The 19,022-nt window shown below is 32.4% G+C and overlaps 3 protein-coding genes across 8 annotated transcripts in view; all 3 read left to right on the forward strand.

The window, feature by feature from the left end:
* LOC138938726 (leucine-rich repeats and immunoglobulin-like domains protein 2) overlaps positions 1 to 5,555 on the forward strand; it is an 89,122-nt gene extending 83,567 nt beyond the window's left edge. For all 6 annotated transcript variants that reach the window (XM_070305932.1, XM_070305933.1, XM_070305934.1 and 3 more), the window contains one exon: positions 54 to 5,555. In XM_070305932.1, the coding sequence (XP_070162033.1) occupies positions 54 to 319 (266 nt within the window). In that variant the 3' untranslated portion in view covers positions 320 to 5,555. The remainder of the gene's footprint in view (positions 1 to 53) is intronic.
* The window catches only part of LOC138938728 (troponin C, isoallergen Bla g 6.0101-like), a 60,716-nt gene extending 45,967 nt beyond the window's left edge, over positions 1 to 14,749 (forward strand). The window contains exons 2-5 of the mRNA XM_070305936.1: positions 12,397 to 12,425; positions 12,499 to 12,642; positions 12,733 to 12,984; positions 13,647 to 14,749. Coding sequence (XP_070162037.1) covers positions 12,397 to 12,425; positions 12,499 to 12,642; positions 12,733 to 12,984; positions 13,647 to 13,681 — 460 coding nt within the window. The 3' untranslated portion in view covers positions 13,682 to 14,749. The remainder of the gene's footprint in view (positions 1 to 12,396; positions 12,426 to 12,498; positions 12,643 to 12,732; positions 12,985 to 13,646) is intronic.
* Positions 2,497 to 9,774, forward strand: LOC138938933 (troponin C, isoallergen Bla g 6.0101-like). Its single transcript, XM_070306347.1, has 6 exons — positions 2,497 to 2,633; positions 2,782 to 2,980; positions 8,237 to 8,270; positions 8,435 to 8,578; positions 9,157 to 9,411; positions 9,491 to 9,774. Exons 1-6 carry the CDS (start codon positions 2,497 to 2,499, stop codon positions 9,514 to 9,516), a joined length of 795 nt encoding a protein of 264 aa, XP_070162448.1. The 3' UTR covers positions 9,517 to 9,774.
* Positions 14,750 to 19,022: the final 4,273 nt, after the last annotated feature.

Genomic DNA, 19,022 nt, shown 5'->3' on the forward strand with positions numbered 1-19,022 from the left:
GCGCAACTTCACTCATTCTTGTTTCCTTTCCTTTCCATTTCTCGTCCATGCAGATAATCCTCTGATGTGCGATTGCGATCTACGATGGTATTCCATATGGCTCGCAAATCTGCGCGACAAGGACGATGAGATGATGTCAAAGAAGCGAACAATCTGCACGATGCCCACGGAACATCGCGAGTACTCCGTGCAAAATATTCCGCTCGAGAGGATGGGTTGCGTAGGCAAGAATGCCGGTAAATACTCGTCGTCGGCCACCGTATGTAAAATCATGGACGCGACGATGCTGTTGTTCGTTCTCATTGTCGTTCTGGTATAAGTCCGGCGAGAGTGCGCTACTTCGCGATTGCAATACCATCGACTTTTCGTTTCGACGCCAACGAGACGGGATTAACGATTGCGTTTAGCATTAACATTTGCATTAAGCGCCGCTATGATCGCGAATCATGATGAGTTTTTGGTTTCGTTATTCAAGTTCTACAAAGATGAGAGAGAGAGAGAGAGAGAGACTCTTCTCGGTTATTTTCCTTCTTTCTTTTTCGAAGTAATCGTGACGCGATAGCGGAGATTCCGCGATGAATATTTTTGTCCATGTAAAGCCAGCCTTTTGTAGAGAAACTGAAGTAAAACTTTATCATCACACGCGCAATAATTTAAAATACTCATAGTGAGATGTGGCCTGTTATAAAAATGACGTAAACGAGCTTCGACGCGAAAAGTTGATCATCACGATCGACGGAATGGTAAGAGATTTTAATCATAGTCGGATAAACCAGTTGACGAAGAAAGCTTCGAGAATCCAATACGCGAACGAATTATTACTACGGCTCGGTGTGACGGGAATGATTGATTCCTTCGAAAAATAGTTTTTTTTTTTATTTCCCACGAGGGACACGCGAGAAGACAGACATCCGTCTCTTGTACGGGATGATATATTGGGCGTATATATAAATATATATAGCAAATCGCGCGTTTTGCTTTTTTTTTAGTATAGCAGACACGCGTCCATGCAACCGCAATCGTGTATGAATATTCATATAACGTGTTGTAATTGCGACAATCGATTCCTCTTGAGAACTGAGTACTTTATATTCTTCCGGATACTTGTCAGGCGTTTTCGCAATAATTTTTTCCCGGTTTACCGGAAGATCCTTCGTCGGTTCGATTCGATTAACGCGCCATATTTATTCTACTATCTACGAAAATCAATTTACCGAAACGTTTGGATTTCAATCGAATCATATAGACATTTAAATTTTCTCAGCGTTGTTTCTAAATTACTCGAGAAGCTACAAGATGAACTAATTTAATTTTAATGCTTAAGCATTGTCCAAAGTGCGCATCGAACCAGACTGATTTTCATTCGTTATGAAAACTTGATCAATCCCGCGTAATTAATGACAACAATTTGCGAAACAATAGCTATGTTAAAAAATTAATCGTTAATTTTAGATCGCAATATGTATCACGAGCAATCCCTTTCCAATTGTCGAAATGATAACCACATATGTTGCACGACTAGACAATTTTAATGTAATAATAAGCGGTGCGTAGAAGATATACTTGCTACGAGAGCGCATTTATTTCTGATGATATCATTGTTATTTATGGCATACTCGGATGCTTTACGATCGAATCGCGCCCACCGCAACTGCAAAGTAAATAATAAAATACGCGGCTTTCCTGCTGTTTCGATAATTTGTCAGATTTCTATCGCAAACGAATAGAAAAAGTATATTCTCAACAGCAATATGATGTCACTTCATTTCGCGCAGTTCGATAGTAAAGGATCTTGAGCGATTGTTAAGATCGAACGTCGATCGCGTGCGATCGACGAGTGGACCGAAGAATTCTCGCGAGCGAGGAACGCGCGAGGTTTCTTCACCGGAACGTTACATATCAGCATCGTTGCCAATTATTTCATGGTTATCTGTTATTAAGCTCGCGGCGCGAGGCGTAGTATATTCCGTAGCGGATACGAGTGGCCGGAAGTCGATCGCCGTTAGGCGCGATTTCGCGCCACTCGTCATATACATATCAATACGTTCCTGTTGAACAATAGTCGGTGTTGCAAATAGCCGGCATTCTCCATGATGCTCGCATTCTCCGTATGTCACGATTTTCTCGATGATGCTTCGAAGCTGCTAGATATTATTTTTTTATTTGTTATCCAAAAATTTTTTCAATTTAGAAATTTAGACAATTATTGGAATGAAGATATAATGCTTCTCATATTCATCATAAATCAGAAAATAAAAAGTAAAAGTCATTCGAATTTTTTGCTTAAATTGCTTTAAGATATAAATAATTGAATACTGTGAGAGAATCAAAAGAAAATAATCGTGAAGAAAATGTGCTCGGTGTAACACCCATCTCTTATCAACTTTTCTTCTGGAATGTCCCTACGCGGCAGTCGCTAACATCTTGAGATTGTCTCGATACTTAATTCGATTCGCAAAGACCCCGACCGTACGAAATGAGATAACGACTGTGCTGATGACACGTAATACTCGCAACGATGCTCTCAGCAGGAAACCGACACTTGTCAAAGTGTCGGTAGAGCACAAACGCGGTTATTCAAACGCCTCGTTGCGTCCGCTTTACGACTCGGCTACTTCGCCGTCGCTATACGTGTACGCTAAAATTGCATCATCTTGTAAAAGGAGGCGTCTCATGCGACGCACGTGTTCGCGAGACGAACAATCATAAGCGCGTAATTCCTGATTTGTATATAAAATATTTATCTCTTCTGTCTTAAAATAATAATTTATGCTTATATAGCGGAAAGAGAGATCGTGACATACGGAAATATAAACTATGCGTCCTTCGTTTCGAAAAATATTCGACGGATGCATCCAACAATGCATCCGGCGACGAACGCGTTTCTCAGAGAAGACATATCGAGCAGGAAACCAATTGCATAGAAGAGCGCTGTAGAATTCATAGGAACGTCGTGCCGATCACAGTGCTAATGCGGAAAGTAATATGTGTTTTGCTATTCGATGCGTATATAATAAGGATAATATAGAATTAAGCCTAAGGCAATTATTATAAGAAGGACTTGCCACATGGCGGGATACTAAGGACACCTGTATGCGTTATATTGGCGTGTTCTGCCGAGTTTTTCGAAAGAGAATTTTAGTAGATGTAGAGGAGAATTTTAATTCAATAACATTTCGATGCAAATTTTTCTTTTTTTTTTCATAAATGTACTATTTCGTCGATAATTCAATAAAGAGAACTTATACAAAAATAAAATTTTAAGATTTCACACATGTGAAAATTTAAGAAAAAATTATGAATTATTAAATTCGATAACGATAATGTGTAACGTGTGATTTTATATTTATCCGGTTTACGTATCGTGTGAATTTTACTTGCAACGGTTTTAAGTTTACGTATTGCCGCGTCAATTCTCTGGAAAAAATCGTGTGATTGATAAAAGTGCGATATCTAATTCGCGAAGATATATTTAAAAAATAAAATCTTCTCTCTTTCGAATGCGTAGGCAGGAGCACGTGACGATATCACATGCCACGTACACATATCATTTATACGCCCAAATCTACTTGTAAGATAAACTGATTAATTAAGTCGATTTAAGGCTTGACGAAGCTATAACGACTAAAGATCGTATACATATCGTGAACGTACGAGATTTAAGAGAATTTATTTGTTAACATATACATATATACATATATGTACGTTATATATAATATATATATTATTATGCATTATTACGATCATAAAAGATATATATTATATACCTATATCTCTTATATACTATACATATATATACGCACTAGATGTTTTTTCTAAGAAGTTATATTGATAAAAATATAAAACCGCCGGGCATATACTGACGTTGTATAATTGATTTACATTTAAATATCTATTTAAATAGAAATGCTCCAACTTTATCATTTTATTCCTATTTCGCTACGTTTTATCATAAATATTCTAAAATTCTACGGAATATTTTCTTTTTCTCTAAATAAAAAATATTTATGTGATTCTATGCCGCTACATTAAATTTAGATAAGTTAAAATAAAAAATTAAAGATACGCCGAATACGATCCTCTGCAGGCCCTACATTTAGCTTAGGATCCGTACGAGGCATATCTATATTCATTATTCACATCTCCCAATTTTATTTTTTAATTTTTTATAAATGCATACGAATAATTCACATGATTATTTTAAATGTTCTGTATAGAATATATATTATAATTAAAAAAGAGAATAAAGACGGCAGTGTGTGAACGGCAGCGAGTTACAAAAAAAAGTTGATAGATACGAAAGTAAAATTAGCAAAGTAGCATAATTATATCTGAGTCGGAAGATTAATATAATATACTTTTGCTTTTATTGTAACAGTCGATAAACAATGCGTTTAAAATATAATGAGAAATTTTTTTTTTTTCCAAATCATCTTTCTGATATCTTTCTATCATACACACACACTTTTATTTCTTTTCTACAATATTTCTAAATTTAATTTTTTTTTGTCACTAAATTAATAGAACGAAGATAACACGATCGTGGCGATACTTTTTCATAGATCCGAACCCGCTTAAATTAAGAAAGATTAATTCGCCGAAAAACTTCCGGCTTGGGCGCGTTAGAATATATCTTTAGGCAACTTTTAGAGCGAAAACGGGAACGTCTAGTTCGCGTGACTTTAATCCTTTCGTTGCTGAATATCACAATGGCATATGCTGTGAAAATACTCTAACAATTATCGTACACGAGAATACTGTGTTTGCGTAACGCGCATACAATTGTTGAGAGGCAAAAAAAATCATTCTCAAAAATCCAAACAATTCACAAGCACCGCGTAGACTGTAAAATGACATTCGTCCTATGCGATTATCAGCAGTCGCAGTATCGAAAGGATTACAGACATCATTGGACACCGAGCCCGCAGAACCATAACGAGACATATCGCTGAGAGACGGCGCCAGCCCCGTCGGGCGCGCCGTTTATTATTACTAATTATTATAAGCGGATATTTTTGTACAGCGTCTTACAATGTGGTCGGATCGTTGCCGGCATGCCCGACGGGCGCACTCGGCCCTTCTATTTACTTCATTTAATAGCGCGTAATACCCTGAAGAGACGCGTAGACGCATATATTGTATACGCGCACATCAGACGATATATATATATATATATATATATATATATATATATATATATATATATATTTATATACATATATGTGTGTATGTATGTAAGTATATTTATGCGCATGTGTGCGCGTCAATGGGACGTGTAAACGAAATTATCGATGGTCCCACTCAAGACTCACCCGCGCGTAAGAACGATAAACGGAGCTTAACTATTGATCGAAGGATAATATCTTTGTAACCTCGGTGCTCGCTCACACGTCGCTTCTTCGCACGACTCGAGAAACCTTGTATCTGTGTTAACACGTATTCAATACGCATGTACACGACATTATACGAACACGCATCACACATGCAGAGAGAAACACGATAACACCTTACAATCTTACGGAGCATTCCATCCCCCTCTTTCTCACTGTCTTCTATTTAAGGAAAAAAAAAAAGAAAAAAAAAAGACTATTGTAATTCTTACATATATAAGAAATAAAGTCCGTATGTGAAATTAGACATATAAAGAAAAATTAGTTCTCTCTCTTGTCAATCAATGTATGTACACATACATCTTTCGGCATAAATGCTCTTAGACGAAGATACGTATTACTGTCGTATACAACACGTACCTAAACGAATACACGCATACAAGACTAAATCACGCCTAATATTATATCGATGTTACATATATGACACACACATACACGAATTCGTCTGTATATGTCTATACATAATGTTACATATATATATTGTCATGATATGATGTAACTATTACGTGATATGTATGTATTATGAAGCATTTCTCCCCTATCGGCCCGCGACTCGGGCATCTACTCAAATTCTAATGTCTACATGTCATTGTTTATTATATCGTTAATGATTATTACGTGTATATGTGAAACTTTCAAATGAATAAAAATGACATAAGCAAATTCTTATTCGTTATCATCTGTATCTTTTCGTCGTTTTATAACGACGAAAGTAATTATTTGACAGGTTAATTGCTAATCATTATAAATTTAATACTCGAAGAATCGACATTTCCTAATAATAAAATTGAGAAGATAAAGAAGAGTGATTGAAGAAGAATATCAACGCATTAACTAACTGTTACCTGATCAAATTAAACAACGATGCTTTTTCTTCGATAATATATATTATATAATAAACAAAAAAGCCTCATTCATTGAACAATAATATATTTATCTTAAGAAGAGCTCTCTGGTTTTCGTTATTTTCTGAATTTCAAATACTATGTATCGTGCATGATATTAGCCAATGAATTTGTCCGAAAATCTCGATTCGTTCCAAACTTAATTAAATTTGGCTAACAGCCCAAACTCACTGGTAGGTCAATGTCAAATTCTGGGAATACACATAGTAAATTACAATAATAGTATTGTATAATTTTAAAAAGAATAAAGAATAAAAAGAAAAGTACAAATACAAATAATAAAAATGCATCAAAAAGATACGCGATATTGTAAAAATGTCCTGATATTCTCAAACTCGCGGATTGTACAAAATTCGCATGTGTTTAATATCAACTGTTATTTTTTGTTTAAATTTGTTTCATATAATTATTGGAAAAAAAAAGCTTCTGTTTTTTAATCTACAAAAAATTTATGTCAGAAATTCCAAGTAAAACATATTCATAATTCTGTTATTGAAATAATATAATTGTAATTTGCTTGTTGATATCATAATTAGGCTCAGTGTTTCAAAAATCAAGCTGTAGAATCAAATAAATAAAACAAGAAAAAGAAATTATTTTGGAAATTATAGACAAATGGCTGTATAAACAAATATGATAAAATCGAAATCATCGACGAAAACTTGCGCTTTTAACTATTCTAAACTTAGCAATCTTCAATGAGTCGTTTATTATGGTAATGAAGCGATTCCCCCACCCAAAATTATTTTTAGCCGTTAGGTCAGTAGTTCGATTTAACGTCGAAGCTTTATCTGATTGGCCGGTAGAGATTAACATACATATATCGAGGTTAAAAGTAGAGTTGCCAGATGATTTTTTTTTCACGTACGAGCTATCGGCAATCCACTGCAACCCTCTAAAAGGATGCAATGCCAATAACAAACTGCTATATGTACGGTACGCTTTGCAACGTATAACCGCTTTCATGTTCGCGAATAGTTAGCTATGTGCGAGGAAACCGTTCCGCTGTAACATGCAATCATCTACGTCATACAAAGATAATATCAAATATGTCACGAGAGAGAGAGAGAGAGAGAGAGAGAGAATTCTCCCCCAGATTAAATCAACTCTGAATATAAGTTAAATAATACTAGCTATAATATAATGATTATTAAGAAAATGTTAAATTGTTTCTCTTAATGAAAGAGAATAATAAAAAAAATAATAAATATATAGAGAATAATAATTAAGCTCCATCATAAATGAGCAAGAATACACAATTATCATTTCTGAAAATTTGTTACCAGAGTAATTCTGAGAAAAGATAGGAAATCTCTATCTCTCTGGCATTATTTAAATAAAAATTCGTACAAATATAAAATTACGTAGAATCCAAGAAATCATGCAGTGTATATGATATTATAAAACTTATTTCACTAAAAAAATGTAAAATTATAACATTTAAATAAATGTAGACATTATTCGTGTGTATTCATAATAATTTTGTAAGATAATAATATATCCAATTAGATAAATGTTCACTCAATTGCATGTGAGCATGTTAATTGTTTCGCGAAGATGCAGCCGTGAAAGCGTCCTAAATAAGAATCTTTTTATAGCGAGTTCGGTTCAATACATGTGATTGGCGATGATCTATTAACATCGATTGTAGGTGTGTATCTGTAGTATCGCTCTACTAATTAATTTACTACAGCTCAGTACAGCTCTTTCGTTGAAGCAGTGAGTTAGCGTATCGAAAAGGAACTCTTTAATTATTTTGTGATTAATTTGACAGTTTTACTAGAACAGTAAACTTTAACGATATGGTGATTATCATGTAAACTTATATAAAGTTAATATTTGTTAAATTATAATTACGTAATGTTTTATTATAGTATTTTTTTCGCGTTATATTGTTAATAATTTATATTTTTAATTAATAATATTCGTTTGATATTGCAGGACGAAATTCAGCTTAGTAAAGATCAATTATCCCGTAAGTGCATTTGTATTATTAAAGCAATATTATTTTTGTGATACAAACACTTCGAATATAATGTGATCAATTTAACCTTACTATTAACAATTGCAATAAGTATATTTAGATACTCGGCATGGTATCAAAAAAATTAAAAACAATTTTTTTTTTTTTTTTGATAGATTTAAAAATGGCATTTGACGCGTTTGATCCCGATAAAAAAGGATGTATTGGTACAGACAAGGTAGGCACAATTTTCGATATGCTTGGCCATGAAGTGAAATCAGAGGAACTCTCAGCAATTATATTAGAAGTTGATACATGGGGTAAGTGTAATATATTGATAATATGTGTGTGTGACATAAAAAAAGCGGATTAAAAGAGAATATAATTATATTCATCAGCTACGTATTTTAAATCTTCTCTATCATTTTAAACAATAGTGACAAGTTATGATCTATCTATTTCGAATAAAAATATAAGTTTTTTTTGCTTAGAATATAATGCAGAAATATGTGCAATAATTCTTGCAACAAAGTTACGAAAAATATATCTTTTAAATAAATAAGGAATTCGAAAACGTACAACAGTGTAATATATTGATAATATGTGTGTGTGACATAAAAAAAGCGGATTAAAAGAGAATATAATTATATTCATCAGCTACGTATTTTAAATCTTCTCTATCATTTTAAACAATAGTGACAAGTTATGATCTATCTATTTCGAATAAAAATATAAGTTTTTTTTGCTTAGAATATAGTGCAGAAATATGTGCAATAATTCTTGCAACAAAGTTACGAAAAATATATCTTTTAAATAAATAAGGAATTCGAAAACGTACACACTACAACATATAACAAGAGATTAATCGTAAATCTCATATTGATATATTCATTTCTAGGAACCGGGGAATTAAAATTCGACGAGTTTTGCCAGGTAGCGTCGCACTTCCTTGAAGAGGATACTGACGCTGAGGCAGTACAAGAAGAATTACGAGAAGCATTCCGATTATATGATAAAGAAGGCAACGGTTATATCACAACCGATGTGTTCAGAGATATCCTTCACGAACTGGACGACGCGCTATCGCCGGAAGAACTTGATATGATTATAGACGAAGTAGACGCTGACGGATCTGGCACAGTCGATTTTGATGGTGAGAGATCTTGTGTGGCGCAGGTGTTAGTCTACTTCGTCTTTGCAAATCTGACTATAACCCGGTGTTTATGTTACAGAATTCATGGAGGTCATGACAGGATAAATTATGATTTTGGCAACGCGCGGATGCATCGTGTCTATCCCCCACATATCGGACAACAAACGTGCCTGTGCAAACAGAGAAGCCAAAAACTCCTCGAAATTGTATGTGACGCTGACGGAATATAAAGTCATGCGTTTATCTCATTAAAAAGATCCCGCCGTAAAACTTACGTTTTTTTTTTTTTTTTCTTAAATAAAATACGTGATTCGCGAAAGTTCCAATAGTGGATGTAATCGAAGACAAATTAAAAAATTTCTTAATAAAATAATACGCACGGAATGTTCGACAAGTCATGTCAAACATGAATTGGAGAAAGATTTTGATATTCTTTTAAAATAATAATTAAATATAATAATGATATAAGATTTATGCATATCGAAATTCATAATTATTAGTTTGCTAAAAATCATAATTGATAAATATATTTTGTTTGCGTGATGTGTCACATGCCGAATAAAATTAGCAAATCGATTATGTTATAAAATCATATATAAAACAAATCAGAAAGATCGCAAACGAGTGAGATTTATTTAATAATAAATTCCAATCAAACAAACTTCAATGAAAATCATTAATTAATCATTTTCTTTTTTTAAAGTTTCAAAAACATAAACATGCAATTTTAATAAAAACTTGATATTTATTTATTTTTTTTTTTCTATAACAAAATTCATTGGTAATTAAAAACACAATAGAATAAGATTATATTTAATTTTATCGTAAAAAAAAATTTTGGATATTTGTGAATCGCACTTTAAAACTTACTGATGTTTTAAGAGGAGAATGTATAAAGAAGTGGATCACATTTTTTTACATGCTATTTCAATGACATGAAAAAATGATGACATGTATGCTTTGCAATTCTCCGTAATCTCTCATTATATTACAATTATAGCTGTAATCAATACAAGATGTTACACCTAAAAATACATACTCGCGTGTTGGCAACTATAGCGACACGTGATTTGCATACATCAATTGTAGCATTACACACCCGAGTCTGTAACAGCAGTGTAATCTATTGTGAACTTTTGTCGAAAGAGTAGCGTGCTCTAAGGAGCTCGACAATGCACGCGATGGCAAACGGCTGTATTCCGGAGTGAAAGATAAAATCGCCTAAATATAATAGCAGCCACCGGGCTTTATGAGCTTATAATTAGGAACCTAAGAATAAGACCTGTGCACGATTATTGCATAGAATCGTCTTGGGTCAGCCTCACCCATGAATTCTCTCCGGCGATGAGCCAATATTGTCTATTGTTGCATCCATGCAACCGGTCACACATCGTGTCGCTCGTAAATTTCTGCGTTTTGAAACGTAGCAAAATTTCACAATAAACCGGTTGTAAGATGTCAGATATGGCGATGCGAGTTCTAATCATAAAATGTTTCCGCGATGGCCTGTTTAGAAAATGCGGCACAATTTTATTACGATTCAAAGATATTTTAAGGAGACAATGAAAGTTGCCACGCTAACATAATCCGTATGTTACTGTATTCTTTAAAATAAAATACAATAAAAATATAATTTAAAAAAAGCTGATCCTCATCATATTAAGTAAATAATTATTTATAGATATTTTTCTATAGAATTGTTTAAATATTTTATCAATTATTTTAATTTAATATCTTTCTTCTACTATAATGCACTATATGAATTATATATTATATATTACATATATCGTATCATACGATTTTTTTTTTATCAATTGTGTAGATTCGTAGATTTACAATGAAGCGTATCGTAATATATAGATATATGTGTTATATCGTAATAAATTATATTTATATAATCAAATTTAGAATCTTCATTGTGGAATATAAAAAAATAACTTTATATATTTCATTTAAATAAAAAATTGTGGATATGTGAAAAAATTTAATATAATAGAATCATTTAATATAATCAGATATGTCGTATCTACATATAACATCCAAATGAAATATAGCTTTCAATGCTCTTACATTATAATATACATGTAATACATATTGTATATCTGACAACGTTATATACACAAGATTATTCTTTTTATTAATAAATGCATAGTTTCTTTATAAATAAATAAAATAAGCTTTTATATAATTAATGTAGCTGGACGTAATATGCGTTTCACACATCACAGTTAATTATTCGCATCAAGACGGATTGCGTGCAATATGCTCGCATTAATTATTCCAATGTGAGAACGTCAGAATGTTTGGCCGTTTTGACAAATCGAATGTACAACTGCCAGTGGCATGGATAATTTTCAAAATTAAATGCGTTGCCATGAGTTCTGCAGAATTAGGTAAAATGCATCTATGGAAATAGAGTGGGGAGAGCGTCCTCGATGAATTTGAAAACCGCTAGACTCGGCATGTGTAGATATTACCTGGTCAATCACGTGCCAGAATATCATCGTTATGACTACTTAAAAGAAGTCTACGGCCAGAATCTCATGCATACCCGGTTAAACCGTCGACGCCAACGTACCACCACGAGCAGCGCGTATATTTAAAATCATTATGGCAAGTCATATAAATTTGATTAAAAATTATTCGTCAAATTGTCATATCTTTCCGCGACGAGAAGTGTAAAAATTAGATATACGAATAAAATTCATATAATAGCATTTAATACAATTGAATATTAAAATTAAATTTAAAAAAAAGAACGATAATTCAACGACAAAGTTTAAATGTTCATCCTAGATATAACAGAAAACTATTCAACAGACATAATAAAACTAAAAGATAAACTAAAAAAGAAATTTGTTAATATTCTTGCAATTTTTTCGTAAATTTATTGTAAATGAATTATATCATTATAGTGTGATATTTAATAATAATATTTGACGTTTTGGATAGTTACGAATAGTAATTATATGTTTCACGATTCCAGGAAGATTTAAATAAGGACCAATTAGCTTGTAAGTAAATCTTTTTTTATTATAATAGAAAAAAATGCAGGACAATATTTTACTATCTTTTTTTTTTAAATAGTGTTGAAAAAAGCCTTCGACGCTTTCGACCATGAAAAGAAGGGTAGCATCGGCAGCAACATGGTGGGCACGATATTGACCATGTTAGGTCATGAACTCAGTGAAAACACGCTACAGGAAATCATTAGCGAGATAGACGAGGATGGTAAGCAAAATTACGTGGACCTATGTTCGCGCCATTACGTTCTTCATATGCTTGACGTTTTTATATTGTATATATTTCTTGTATCGACAGGCTCCGGCGAACTCGAGTTCGAGGAGTTCTGCACGTTGGCTGCTAGATTCTTAGTGGAAGAGGACACGGAAGCGATGCAACAAGAATTACGCGAAGCATTCCGGTTGTACGACAAAGAGGGCAATGGCTATATAACCACCGAAGTGTTCCGCGATATTCTTCACGAACTCGACGACAAGTTGTCACCGGAAGAACTCGACCTGATGATCGAGGAGATTGATGCTGATGGATCGGGAACGCTCGATTTTGACGGTATTTTTTAAACTTTCGTTTACATTCTCCCATTTCATTTCGCTTTTCATATTATTTATTAACTCTAAATAAGCCAATCTAATATGCGTTTTTGTACAAAATAGCCATGCAGCTGAGAAATTAATATTTAAATTAATTTTTAAAATTAATTATTTCACAACGATTTTGAAAACTATATATTTCGGATTTAATAGTATGTATGTGTACCTTTTTAATTTTGTGACATAGTAAAAAATACTACTATAATATTAAATTATAAAAAAAGTTTTTGCTAGATTTCATATTATGCTCAAGGAATATACCCATAACAAAATGTCATTAAAAATGTAAAACACGTGCCAGGGAAATCTACTTAAAATAATACGTTGTGCACAAGAGTTGCAACTAACAACTGTAATTTGCAAGATAAGATAATATGTGACATGCTTTGAAAGCCAAGTAGTTCATTTAAAATATGCTCAAGTTACGAAGTCTCGAGCCAAGGAAATTCGTTTCGCGCACGTCAACATCAGGGAAGCTTAACGTAACCGGCACTAATAGCAAAGTCGATCGAACATTCAATAAGTCCCTCGCCTTGGGTAGTTCGCCAAGTTTACAGCCTACGAAAAACATAAGGCGCCGTTTGATTACACTAACGCCCACTGCATTTCGCGCTGTTTCAGAGTTCATGGAAGTCATGACGGGAGGCGATGATTAAGATAAGCTGATAATGAAAATGAACCGCTCGAAGGCCGAGGTTATTCGCACACAATTGGCAAAGATCGTCAAAAGGGGGAGAGAGGGCGTTTCTTCTTTGTCTAACACAGCACACACGCTTTTACAAACTAAACTACAGACGAACGGAAAATTGGACATTCGCGGTGATCTGTAGTATCGTTGGCTGACGATTAGCGGCTTTCATCGTGCAAGATGAAGATTACATTTCCAAATGCTTTTAAATCAACGTCAAAAGCAAGATATAAATAAAATCATCTCAATAAATCGGAACAGCCCCATCACGTTCACGCGGATAAAATAACGGTGCAAATTTCTTCGTCATAGCAAAATGAGTACACGCGCAAAACTCCAATGCAGTTATCTCTAATCGCTAATCGCGAGGTAAGCTATAATTTCCTACTGTACGAGTATCACCGGGAATTCGTTCCGAGAGTCTACGCGTGAAATTATTGGGTTTCGGTAATTACTATATAAATCGTAAATTATTAAGTTTCACGCGCCTGCGTGTTCTTTTTACGCGCTGCGCCTGAACGATATTATCCCGTCCGCGAAGTAACGCATCACGTACAAGTACATTAAGGCGCGTTATTCTCTTCATAATTCAATCAATTAATCAATTCTATCTTATCTCGCGTCATACGATTAATCTTTTAATTTTTCAATAAAGAGAAAATCAACAAATTATAACCATTTCGTTACTACTTCAATTTTTTGAAACTTATTGTTAGTTACAAAGCGAGGGGTACGATATGTAATCATAATACAGTAATTAAATTCAAAAATTATTCTAATAAATACTATCAGATATAATCACTTAGCAATTTCAGCAATTCAGATCATGCTTCTAATTAATTAAAAACATAAAAATGTTATTATCATCATTTTCAAGATAAAGACCGCTTTCCATATTATGTATGCGACTGTGCTGTGAAATAAATATATTTTTCTACTAAAATTTCCTATTAAAAAATCCTATCTTACAATATCTCATATTATATAGACAATTAATGAATAATGTGAATGAAATAAACATCTCAATACCGTGTAATATTTTATGAAATATCTTAACAATACGCTTTATTCATCAACCCATCTGTTCCTGCATTACAATCTGTAGTTATCAAACAAATATTTAAAAAATCAAACGCACGATAAATTATATTCTTAAAAGAATGTATAGCTACGTATTTTCTCCAGTTACTTTTATTAATTCGTTTTTATATTACGCGTTACTGCATAGATACAAAATTTATTAAATTAAATATGCAAGCTATTTCGTAATCTTACTTTTTAGAAATGCAGCGAAAAAAAAATTATTTATAAATAACCATAAATACATATAATATTATACGTATATATAAGCATATTTTTTATAGAAAAAAAATATATTTTATATTGGAATCCTCTAATACATACGTATACATTTGTGTGTGTATGTGTGTGTAATATGTGTATGAATGGATCAGAAAACTGCATGTTACGTAATATAAAATAATGACGAATAAAAATTGATTCACACAAATAGAACAAATGTTCGCAGTCATTCACACCGATTACTAGCGCTATCCGACTAGTGGCATTTCCGCTCTGAAATTGAACCACATAATAAGCATAGCGATAAACATTGTGGCGTCTGCAACCATGTACTGTAAGATACCTTACCAAATCAGGTATCTTTGAAATGTTCCGTCATGGAATTATTTTCGCGATTCTCACGTCATCACGGACTAATCTGTTTCGCGAGGCTCAACAATCTCGAATTGTGCATGGAACATAGATTCTCGCTTACAGCACAATTATTTGTTGCAGTTAATAAAAACAGAAATGTCGTAACTTCATCTCTTGACGATCCAATCCGCTTCAAAAGGAGAAAGCCGGGGAGTAATATAGTACTTCGATATATCAAATTAATGCCATATAATAATTGCGACGAAAGTAAATTGCAATAACTGTTCGAGATTCTATTATTGAAAATTGATATACAATAAATAGGACATTTCTTACTTCTGAAATGCAATAGCGCCTGTTGAAATAATGATACTGAGCATTATACCTTCATATCAGAATAAGTGTAACATTCACATATTCTGTGATAGCGAATATCGTGGTCGGCAATCTTTTTTTTTCAGCAACGACATATAAGTCAAATATAATAATGAAACAAATGTTCCCAAGAGAAGGCAATATCTAGTTACCAAATATTGCGTGTATGTGAAATTGGCGTATCATTTCGTGAAAACTCAGAAATAATTAAAAATTCTCCCTTTATTTTCGATAATTCTATAGTTCTTAAAAATTTAAATAATATAAAAACTGATAAGAAATGAACTAATAAAAGCCGGGCGTAGTAAACAAGGTGAGATCGAAAATCGTTATCTAATAATATAGTAGGTATATTAATAATGCTTTCTTGCTGAGGAATTTTCTTTGGTTTAACAGCCAAAACATTTGTATAAATTATCAAAAACTATAGAAAATAAAGCCAGAACTTAATTATTTATAAATTTCCACAAAATATGCCAGCTTCATACAAACATAGATTGTCAGTTATAGCTTTAAAGGTAAATCTATAAATATTTCCACCAAATATATTTTTTAAGATTCTAAATAAATTAGAAATTATAAATTTTTCATTTACAATTCCTTAAGGCAATCTATATAATCGTTAAAAATATTTTTTAAAGAATTTACAAATTTTATATATATAATAGTAAATAATAAAATATATTTCAGAATATACATAAAATTCGTTATAAATTTTCGTAGTAAATAATATGAATACGTTCCATATATGAAATGCAAATGGTTTAGGTATGTAGTATGCTTATATATTTATTCTAGAAATCGCGATTAGTACATGTTCACGGTTGACTGAGTACATATACCGACGAAATGCAAGAGAGATTTCGATATATGTCCACGAAAAAAAGAAATGCATCGAGTCAAGAAAGCGTGCAAACGGCGTACATTCGTCAAAAATCACACTGCCGTATCGTTATTCGATGAAAGTAAGATGATTTTATTATAGACGTTCGTGGCTGATATTTTTTTAATACATTGACAGAGTCGAATGCAAGAAACTTTCGAAAAATAAATTAAATAGCTAAATTTAAGAAACCATGAATTTTCCACGCGGATTAATCATACAAGAGAGTTTATCGCGTGATAATTCGCATACGGAGAATCCGGAAGTTATTTTTATTGAAATTTTGTGCGCGAAATTGATTCATCAAAAAAGTTTATGCTATTGATGAGTATATCAAACTCATGTTAGATTTCCTGTGATCGATTCTCACTACTTTCTGCGTGATAAAAATGTGATTAAATGGATTTTTAATATAAGATTATTAACGCGCAATACTATATATTAAATATTGTATATATGTATATTAAATAATGTCAAAAACAAAAAATTATTTTTATCTTTATCTTATAACATTTTCTCTCTTTTATTTCCATATGTATACATATAATACGAAAAAATATGTTTTTAATTTTTTATTCCACATAAATTAATATAGCCGCAATAATGGTTCGCAGAAATCTTTAATAAACTCTCAGTGACAGATCCATTTAACATGCCTGGTATAATATTTTTGGCGATGATACAAATTTCATAGCGCCTCTTAAATCGTGTATTCGACATCATACGGATCGGTGCACAGTTACATCACACAGATGTGCGTTGTGGTGCACGTAACTTAAATATGGAAGAAAACTCTTTAGAAATTTTTAGCAAAAAGTATGATATTATGATCCATATTAATCTTAATTAAAATTAAAAATTGTCACTTTTTTGTATAATAATGGCATAAAATTATATATATTTTAAAATATCCTATATATTTTAGAATTTCTATTTTTTATATTTAATTGCTTAAATACTATTTAAAATGTAATAAAAGCTCCAGAAGTTTTTCAGGAAAAATCAACTCTCTATTAATTATATCAAAATTCTGAAAATGGACTGCCGACTACACAGAGAAATGATGTAACGCACGACACGCGTAACGCACGTATATACTTCTTCATCGTGCCGTGTTCAACGATTCGTTATAGTTATGCGTAATGGTCTCGAGAGACAAACCATAACTCTCAGAAATGTGTTGCAAAGCTCGTTTAATTACGATGCATGTCATTTAACGAAACTTTCTCCGCAATTAAGTCGAGTTAGCTAATTCGATAACTAAGATCCGGCACTTCAATCGACGCTTCCCAAATATTTTATTACGATACACACATATAATATACCCTTCTACAAATAAAAAAAAAATACAATATCTGGTTTGACAAGCACGTTAGATTCTTTACGCTTTCTTCTATGACCAACTGTTATAAACGAGAATATCGATATTGCAGAAATACGAGACACCATGTAAAATCAATCCTATATAATACAATTTACGAAAATCATTTTAAAGTTCAACGTATTTTTGTATATATCGTAAATAACAGAACACGCGCGCTGATATAACGGATATATAGCGTTATATTACACGTGGGGCTCGTCTGGCTCGACACATTTAGATCCGATTGTTAACTTAAACTCGGTCTATGAAAGAGAAAGTGGGTGAAGGCTAAAACGAACGATTTGCCACAATTACTCTTGCAGTCTCCTTCTCGCGTATTACATTTTGCCAACAAAACAAGTCCCGCTGCGAGAAAGTACAAGTGCCTAAAACATGATCGACCGAGAAAGATCACGCGCACCCTCGCTAATCGTAGCAAATAGAACGCTATGTATAATTATACTTTGTATGAATAAATGGGGAGCTTGTCAGGGATAATCAGATATGAGAATATCTGATCTATTATATTTTTGTGTTTACTAAAGAAGAAAATAGAAATAATTAATGAAATAGCAATGTTTCTCTAATTAAAGTTCGATTTTAATTTTTTTATAAGGATATGAAAATTCCAAGAGTGTATCTCTCTACTTTTTTCTTTATCTATTAATTCCTATTTGTATTGTCAAATGCACATAAAAAAAAATGAGAATAGGTATAGGCAATCTAAAATAAAATAAAAAAAGTTTTTAGCTCAAAAATCTAATGTGCACATGCTTGCTTGCAAAATATAACATAAAATGTTTTTCTACTTCAATAAATTAAGATCTCGATATAGTTAAGAATATTTTATATATTAATTTGTACATATACCATAATAATAATATAAAAATCATAATAATAAAATCATTGACTTAATTATTATCGCTTTCAATCTTATATTTATGATTGGCTGTATTAACGAGAACGATGTCTTGTTTAAATGTTCTTCTTGCGAAGAAAAGTGTTTAATTAACATTCTTTTTCGTGATAAAA

The sequence above is a fragment of the Polyergus mexicanus genome, unplaced genomic scaffold (genome assembly GCF_030449975.1).
Source record: "Polyergus mexicanus isolate NDT 795.1 unplaced genomic scaffold, iyPolMexi1.0 SCAF_13, whole genome shotgun sequence".
NCBI classification, from domain to species: Eukaryota; Metazoa; Arthropoda; class Insecta; order Hymenoptera; family Formicidae; genus Polyergus; species Polyergus mexicanus.